Below are 8,756 nucleotides of genomic sequence, written 5' to 3'. Positions count from 1 at the left end.
ATGTGGAACGAAAATCTTAATACCAGATTAATAATTTTATTTTTTTAAAGTATGAAATTAATAAAAAATGTATAATACATGAATTATTTTTATATTTAATCTGATTAAATATTCAATCTTGAAATTTTAAAATTTTATCATCAAGACGAGTTTACATGAAAGAAATTAAAATTTAAAAATATAATTGAATGTTATACCTGATGGTATTTTTTAAATGTGATTGTACTAATAAAAATGAAAATTTGGATTCATTTCATTTTGCATGGAATAGAACAATGGACTTTGGCTCCAATATGAAAATTCCAATTCTAATCCTTTCTCAGTTACAGCGCTTGAATTTAATTGAGCCAAATCCAAAACGACAACGTGTAGACATCCTTGCTTAACTTAAAAACCACCCGCAAAAAATGAAAATCCGACCGAACAAGTAAAATTCTACTACGGCGGACAGAGTAAAGTGAAAGTATCAATCAAAGACAAATCTCAAAAGCCATCTGAATTCTAAACCCCTGGGTCGCCTGACACCGTTCCACTCAGCTGTCTCTTTCCCCTTTCTCTGTCACAACATTCTCTCTTTTCCATCTTTCTTTCCTTCCCTTTTCCCCTCTTTTTATATGTATTTTGGTCCGAAAAATGCCAATCAACAAAGACCCCGCTACTCCCCTGCCCATGATCGGCAAGATCGGCCCCTATACTGTCTTTGTCACCCCTCCTTCTACCCCTAAGCCCACCGAACCACCTGTCCTTGAATCTCCCAAGAAGGTGGTGAGGCCTCCTGCTCCTGCTCCTCCTCCTCCTGTACAGCCACCGCCCCAACAGTTTGATAAGTCTTTTGTTGCTTCCCATTCTGATAGCTCCGTTCTGGGTTTCTTAAAAAATGCTGCCTTCAAAGTCCAAAATGGTATCTACTTTTTCTCCGCTTTTTATTATTTTTTTAAAAAAGAATTTTCTGGGGTTAATCATAATGCAGTTTTGCTTTTCTTAGTTTAAAAGGAAATGAAATGGGCTTATCTATGGAAACTTTAGATCAGCATGGCGGATAAGCTACAGTTCAATTCTTTTCATACCTCTTCATTTTGTTGACAATAAACAGAAAAAAAGCATTGGTATTAGTATCTTTCTTTGTTAATTTTTTTGCAGCTCATTCAAGCTTGGATGACCATTTAGCTCGCTGGTTTGGCTTAAATCAGTCCAAGTATCAATGGGCATTGGACGATTATCATGAAAGCAAGGGATTGGTAAGTATAAATAAATTCGTTTAATGGTTCATTTTCAAGGGAAAATTATTGCTTTGTTTGGTTAAATCGAAGTGTTGCTGAAGGTACTTGTGAAGTAGCTTATAAGCAATTACTTTTTTTTTTTTTTTGGTTATAAACAATGATATATCCTTATCATATCATTCACATTGTGTGACCTTCTTCAATTCATTTGGTGTTTCTAAATATAGTTTAAAGTTGGTTTCTTGATCTTAGTTGAGGAAGCTTGGAAATCTTCTTTCATTCCTTTCTTGGATTATATGGGCATGTTATGTGTGAAATTAAGGTTGCGTATGGTTTTTGGTATTTCAGAAATGAAGAAACGGTTTGGCATCTTTAGATCTTTTAGAGGAAATGGTTCTAGATCAAGTAGAGAGAGGTAAAGGAATTCACTTTTCCAGATAGAGAGAGGGAGGGGATTACTGGTCTCTAAAGCAGATCTTATACACATAAAACCTTTCAAGTATTGTTGTATACCTAACGCTTGAGATAATAGATCTAGTTATGTCATTCTTGCACCTAAAGAATTACATTTGAAACTTCATTTCTCAGCTTACGGTTGTAGTTGTGAGTGATTACTATCTAGAACCGGTGTTGGAAGACTCTAGAATATTGGTAGAAAAGAATTTTCTTAAACATGAAGTGATGCTTTGAGGATGCATTGTGGATAATAAAATCTAGTCAATTTGTTAAGTAAAAATATAGTAACATCCTCCTAGAATCCCTCGTATTTTTGTTTACTTGTGAGAGAGACTTGCTTGGTGCGGTAGGTACTGTCAAGGAGTTAAAATTACTTTATGAAACCTAGACATTGGTGTATGATCTTTTATAAGAGTTAGGGGACATAATTTGAACTTGAATCAAAGTGTTTTAGTTGCTTATCCCCAAATCAAACATTAAGGATTCTTGCTGCTTGAAACCACAAACTTTTGGACAAAGCAAAGAACCCATTTTGATTTTGCCCTTACTTGAGTTGAATGTCAAGAGCTTTTGCATCCTGTGCATGTAGGATTTTGATGTTCTGTCTCTGTTTCGCTCTTCAGTTCATTTTTTGTTTGAAACCCTGAGCAAATTCTCTGATGTCCTCTTCCATTCCTCCCCTGGAAGGTTATCTTGACCTAACTCCAAAATGTATCACCTTTTGTTGAAGTTCTTAACTACTTTTAGCTTAAAGCCATGTATACAGTTTGATCATCAAGGTTATCCACAATATTGGGGAGCTTGTTGTCATTATCTTCCAGAACCTGTAAATTTGATGGAATTCAGCAAATTACATGTAGCTTGATAGTCTATTGATGATTTTAGCATAGCAGCAAGATACGTTCGGGTACTAAAATGTTGTATGGGGTGAACGTTTTTGCTATTAAGGTTACCTCATTTATAAGTGGCCCGATCAATTAGGGTATGGCAAGGGAGCATTTATAACATTTTAGAGCTGCTTTAGTTAAGTGATATTTGATTGTAATTATAGTAAGCTTTGACTTTTTAGTTGGATGGCCAGGTAAAGAGGGAATAAAAATTGAATTAGAGAATACAGATAGAACAAAAGCATATGTTTGCCCCACTATGTATAAATCTCCAGACTGGACTACCTATACTTGCAATACTTTTATATACATGCATATTCTTCTTGATTAATGTAGAAAAGTTAGAGCCACGCTGTAGTTGCCACATTTCATCTTGTTTTCTGGAATTGCTACTCAGATTAGTGTATGATGTTACATTATCAACTTAATGTCTATAGGTGATTAATCCTATTGAAGTGCATTGCTTTTATTATGTTAGAGACGCACACCACGGAAGTAACATTGGTGTTGTATGTGAAAGGTTGTTCATATAATTGTTTTCACTATGTTAAGATTACTTGTCATTTTCACTACAACTACTTGATGCTTATGATATTGACTTGATTAAACATTTTAAATTATTTTTATTGCAGGAAAAGGAAGGTGTAAAAGTGAAAGAAATATCAAGCAAAATACAGAGTGTGTAGCATACTTCTGGTCTGGTAATGAGATGTTTGAAGTCTCCTCTTTTTCTTTTTCTATTGTTTTCTCTTTTCAAAATTTTTTATATATGTAATGATGATATTTTAATCACAGTGGATTTTGCTGTTCTGCCAAAACTTGCACCAAGTGAGGATGCTTGTTGTGTCTCCTTTGTGAATTATATCTATATACTTAGCATTTCGAATGGCCAAAAGACATTTGGATTCTTGAAGGGATCTTTGTTGACATCTGGATATCAGATCCGATTGTATGTGCTTCTCTACCTTCTACTGCAGCAGCTAACTGACCTTGTTTGTGTGCTAGGCTGGGAGTTGCGTAATCTCCTTACAAAGTCCATCTCTAGCATTGAGATTTCTATAAACTGCCAAGGACATACCCTTTATGTAGTGTAATTTTATTTCATTAAAAGCATTATTTTGCAGTATCAGTTTCACATTCATGCATTTCTATCACTCTCTCATGCATGTATATGCATGCGGGCAAATGATACGTTTATCTTATTGATTCAATTTGTTGGCCAAACTGCCAACTATTGGTTGGTTTAAGATTAAAATATGTATACTTCAATAGGGGTGGCAATGGCTCTTGTTCAGTTTCTTGGTTTGCTAGGTTTAAGATGAAGTTTCACTCTTCTGAAAATGCAGTAATCATTATCTTGCTGAGGTTACTCTTGAGCATGCGAAAATGTTCTGAGAGGATAAAAGCTAAGTTAAACGTGACTCTAAACTTCAAAACTATTAAGGTTAATGACATCAGAAACAGTCAGGGGATGTGGAATCTGGATGAGATGAAGAAGCCAATCGGATTCTCTTCTCAAAAGCTGAGGATACTACAAACAATTTCTCCCCTGGTTCTGGGGTTATTTATGCAAGAGTTTTCTCTAAAGGTTTATTTATGGCTTTGAAATTTCTGAATGGAATTGTCAGATACGAGAAGAGAAGAGCACTTCCTAGCATAAGCGATTGCTGTAGAGTGAACCAATGGCCTTTATCCTGTACAGATATATGCGTTTAGGATACAGATTGTGGGATCTTCTCTTGCAGAATTCATTGCCAATGGTGGAAAACATTCACGGTTAAATCCCAGAAACAAACAAAGCAGCGACAAAGCACCAGATGTCACTATTATTACGTTGTATTGTTTCTATTTGCTTCTATGTTCTGCTAAATACAACTAGCATTGTGCGTGCGCGTTGTTGCGGGTACATTTTTTGTTTTTAAACAGTGAAAGGAAATAATTGTATAGTAGTTGAATATAAATATTGATAATTATTTTGAGAAAAAAAAGTAGCAATAAGTGTTATTTGGTAAAAAGATTGAAGAAAATGAAAAAATTAAAGAGGAAAAAAGTAAAATTCATATGAATAGCAGGGTGAATGTAGAGATATGCAATTTTAAAAGGGGAAAATAGAAGACAAACAAATTGTGAATGTATTTTTAAGTTTTAGGATTATAACAATAGGGAAAAAAATGAATAAAAGATGATCAATTGTAGTCGTTTGTTCACATTGTTGTGATCTCCACTGCGTACAAAATTTTTAATACTCATAGTTTTTGTTGTGACGAATGAAGTTTGATGGAGATACATGGAAGGTGTACAATCAAGAGTATTGGTGTGTTATAAAAAAAAAAAAAAAAAAAGGAAAAACGTTTCGTACATATTAAACATAGGATTTAAGATTTTGTAAGATAAGAGTGTCTACTTCACTTCAACTAAATCTATGGTCACCATTTTAAAAAACGAAATTTTCGAAAATTCTTAAAAGATAAATATTTGTTATGTTTCAACTTAAAAAACGCAGCGTTTGAAATTTTTAAACAAAATGCCCTATTTTGCATACACAAATGTTGTTTTAGTTTTTTTTTTTTTTTTTCAATGAAATCTGTATATAATCTTTCTCAAATGTAGTTATGGTAGATTTTTTTTTTGAAAAAAAATTCAATTACAAAAGTTGCAGGAATTTGTCTTTGGTAAAGAAAATAAATTCAATAGAATGATAGCATGCTAAATATATATAGCATATAAAACAGTGAATAAGGTCAAAGTGATAGGTTTATGTTTTTAAAAGCATAAACATATTTGATTTAAATATAATAATTAAAACACTACATTTTTTATATCAGAAACTTAGGTGGGATAAATTTTATAAACATTGTATTTTTTAAAGTAATAATGTAGTTTGTAATCTAAAGATTGTTAATACTATATTTTTAATAGCAGAAACATAGTTCTTAATTGGGAAAAACCAAATTATGTAAACAAGTTTTAGATTATTTATTGGTTAATATTTATGTTTGATATATAATATTTGAAAAAAATATTCCACAAGTTTTATTGAGTTATGTAGATGATGCTATAGTTGAATATGCATTTGAGAATGTTAAAGAAAACTTGCAAGCATATCTTACGATTCATGGAATTCTAAATTACGAAGCAAAGTGTGAAAAGATTAAGAGTCAAAATGCATTCTGTCAAAATGATGAAGTGGAAGAAATCATCTGGTGTTGTGAACTAAAGATCTTAAACTTTGCTTCTTTATCATGTTTAAAGGTATTGTAGTATATTAAACATTGGATATCATCAATTCCAATTTCGAATTCCGGATAATTTTTTGGTTAATATTTATGGTTTATATTTAATGTTTTAAACAAATATTCCAGAGATTGTACTAAGTGATATAGATGATGCTTTACTTTTGAATTTGCATTCGAAAATCTTAATGAAAAGCATAAAGGGTATCTTAAGGTTCATGGAACTCTAAATGCAAAAACAGAGCATGAAAAGATTAAGAATAAAAATGCATTTTGAGAAAATGATGAAGTGACAGAAATCATTAGATCTTGTGAATTAGAGATCTTTCGTTTTGCTTCTTTATCATCTTTAAAGATATATATTTATGTTGATATTTAATGTTTCGAATGAATATTTAACGGCTTCTATTGAGTGATGTAAATGATGGCCGACGTATATGCATTCAAGAATATTAACAAAAAGCTTAAAAGGGTATCTTAAGGTTCATAGAACTCTAAATACAGAAACAGTGTGAAAAAATAAAGAATAAAAATGCATTTAATGAAAATTATATTTAAAAGTATCATAGCATATTAAATATTAGATATTATCAATTGCAATTTAGAATATAGATTATTTTTTTGTTAATATTTATGTTTAATATTGAGTATTCAAAATGAGTATTTCAGAGATTCTAGTAACTTATATAAATGATGTTCTAATTAAATATGCAATCAAGAATCTTAAGGGAAACCTTAAAGTGTATTTTAAGGTTTATGAAACTCTAAATGCAAAAGCAGAGCATGAAAATAAAAGAATAAAATAGATGAAATACTCAAGTAATAGCTATCTATTCAAGAATGATACCTAGATGAATAGTTGATTTGTAAATAAATTAAAAGTCTTTTACAGATATTCAGTAAGTAATTATAATTACTTCATGCAAACTATTCCAAGTAGTTTAGACAAATTTTTTATTACCGATCGCCTTTTTGGGTAATTGCATTGAATTTTTTAGGTTCTGTTCTAATGAAGTTGCAGTGTTCTCCTGGATTAAGCTTGTTGTCAATTGCAAATTGACGTCAACCTCTATAAAAAGCTTTATTTTTTCCTTCATATATATATATATATATATATATATATTAGATTTGCCATTTTTTATTGATATTTGGAATGAAGAGACTGATAATTGTTGTTTTTTTTTGGCATATATTCTCTTGTGAAATCACTTGGAATATGCTGTTCTCAATAGAAGTGTCATTCAAATTAGATAAAATATATATATATATATATATATAGTTTGTTAATTTGTAAGAGATAAAATTCTTGTTTCTTACCAAAATGTAGGAAGTTTAAACATTTGTTTTCCTCATCATGCATTCAAATATAGGTGCATCATCATCGTCTTTGGAGATGTTTTCAATTTTATATTCTTCTTCATCAAGGTCTTCACTGTTGTACAAAATGCATTTTTCAGATTTTGAAGGTGGGTCTTCGTGGTCAATAACTTTCACTCTAAAATTTCTTGGTTATTGTTCTTGGGATGAGCCTGCTTGATTTTGCGCATCTTGTATTGCTTGTGCAAAAGACAGAATTAGATTTAATAATTGTTTTTTTTTTAAATAAAAAGCAAAAAGTTTAGAAATAACAAACTTTTCCTCATTTCAATTTCCTTTTGAGTCAGTGAAATTTTTATGGAGTTGAAGAAGGAAACATAGAACGTACTGTTGTTTTCATCGTATTTAAAGATGGCGAAATCTCCTAATTAAAGACAATGAGCAAAAGCGAAGCTTCTCCAACCATTATGAGTCAACTTTAAATATTTGTGGATCTATCCCTTTGAGATAAATAATTTTTGGAGTTTGCACTTTTCACAAGTATGCCTCAACAAAAGCTGATGGAAGTGGCTTAAATATTTGGTAGAATGAAAATTCTATTAGTCTTTATAAGCAAAGTTATTGTATAAATTAATTCACAAAAAAATTGCTCTGAAATAAAGAAAGAATTCACAAATAAATAGAAATTAAAATCTAAAAATACATATCTAAGAATTATTTTGTTTATATCAATACATTCTTTGCCATTTTTAATAATTGAGTAAATAATTGCAAAATATCATAATAATAAAAAATTTTAATTGCGAGAAAATGTAACTATGCAATAAAAAAATGTTTGAACTATAAATTATTAAAATAATTGTTATTAATCGAATGATTATTTTTAATATGTACAGGATTATGAGAGAAATATACAAATTGATAATAACAATTATAAAACAAAGAATTCTCAAGAAAAATAATACTAAGAATTTAGGATTGTTAAACAATTGAAGAACACCATTAAAATAATAATAATAATAATAATAAGGAAAAACTAGATCTATCAAGAAAGTTTTCGTTTCTTGTAAATAATAATAATAAATTTTCTTAGAATAGAACCCTAAATTGTTAAGAGAAAAATTGATGAATGAAAATTTGATTCTTTTACCATGGAATCATTTAAAACTGTTGATTTGCACTATTATTTTGATAAACTGCTGTAGAAAAAAACCTGTAGAAAACATTGTTGGGCACAATAAAAAAAGTGGGGCAATCAATTGTTGAAAAATGAATAGGTGCAACGATTTAAGTATTATAATGGCTGAGAAGATGAAAAAGTTAAGTTAGAAATGATGTTATATGACTACTGGGTTTGAGTTTTATGTTATTGATTTGGGTTTAGGGTTTTTATTTTAAAAAAATGTAGTTGTTCAAAAACATTTTTTCAATGAAATAATTCTTTTATACATACACAAACATAAAGTCTTTATATTTTAAATTTTTTTTTTAAATATTATGTAAATATTTATTCCAATACTATGTTTGTAATATAAGAATTGGAGTAAATATGATATTAATAAATGACTTAAGAAACAATAAATTTAAATTTAAATGCAAAACTTTTTTTTTTAATGATTGGAGACAATAAGTTTATAACATTT

At 30.0% G+C, this 8,756-nt stretch overlaps 1 protein-coding gene across 1 annotated transcript; it reads left to right on the top strand.

Moving 5' to 3' along the window:
- Nucleotides 1–325: 325 nt before the first annotated feature.
- LOC111302360 (uncharacterized) lies at nucleotides 326–3,689 on the top strand. The gene is made up of 4 exons (XM_022898280.2): nucleotides 326–901; nucleotides 1,141–1,238; nucleotides 3,196–3,264; nucleotides 3,359–3,689. The coding sequence occupies exons 1-3, from the start codon at nucleotides 634–636 to the stop codon at nucleotides 3,247–3,249; spliced, it is 420 nt and encodes a 139-aa protein (XP_022754015.2). The 5' UTR covers nucleotides 326–633; the 3' UTR covers nucleotides 3,250–3,264; nucleotides 3,359–3,689.
- Nucleotides 3,690–8,756: the final 5,067 nt, after the last annotated feature.

Source organism: Durio zibethinus, chromosome 15, assembly GCF_047325235.1.
Source record: "Durio zibethinus cultivar Kanyao isolate XHJ-2024 chromosome 15, ASM4732523v1, whole genome shotgun sequence".
In the NCBI taxonomy this organism is placed as follows: domain Eukaryota; kingdom Viridiplantae; phylum Streptophyta; class Magnoliopsida; order Malvales; family Malvaceae; genus Durio; species Durio zibethinus.
The sequence above is the reverse complement of the archived record's forward strand: the minus strand, read 5'-3'. Positions and strand labels throughout refer to the sequence as shown.

Coding starts and splice junctions, on each gene's coding strand:
- LOC111302360 (XM_022898280.2), top strand. CDS start 634: ATGCCAATCAACAAAGACCCCGCTACTCCCCTGCCCATGATCGGCAAG. Junction 902..1,140: donor TGCCTTCAAAGTCCAAAATG/GTATCTACTTTT, acceptor ATTTTTTTGCAG/CTCATTCAAGCTTGGATGAC. Junction 1,239..3,195: donor ATCATGAAAGCAAGGGATTG/GTAAGTATAAAT, acceptor TTTTTATTGCAG/GAAAAGGAAGGTGTAAAAGT.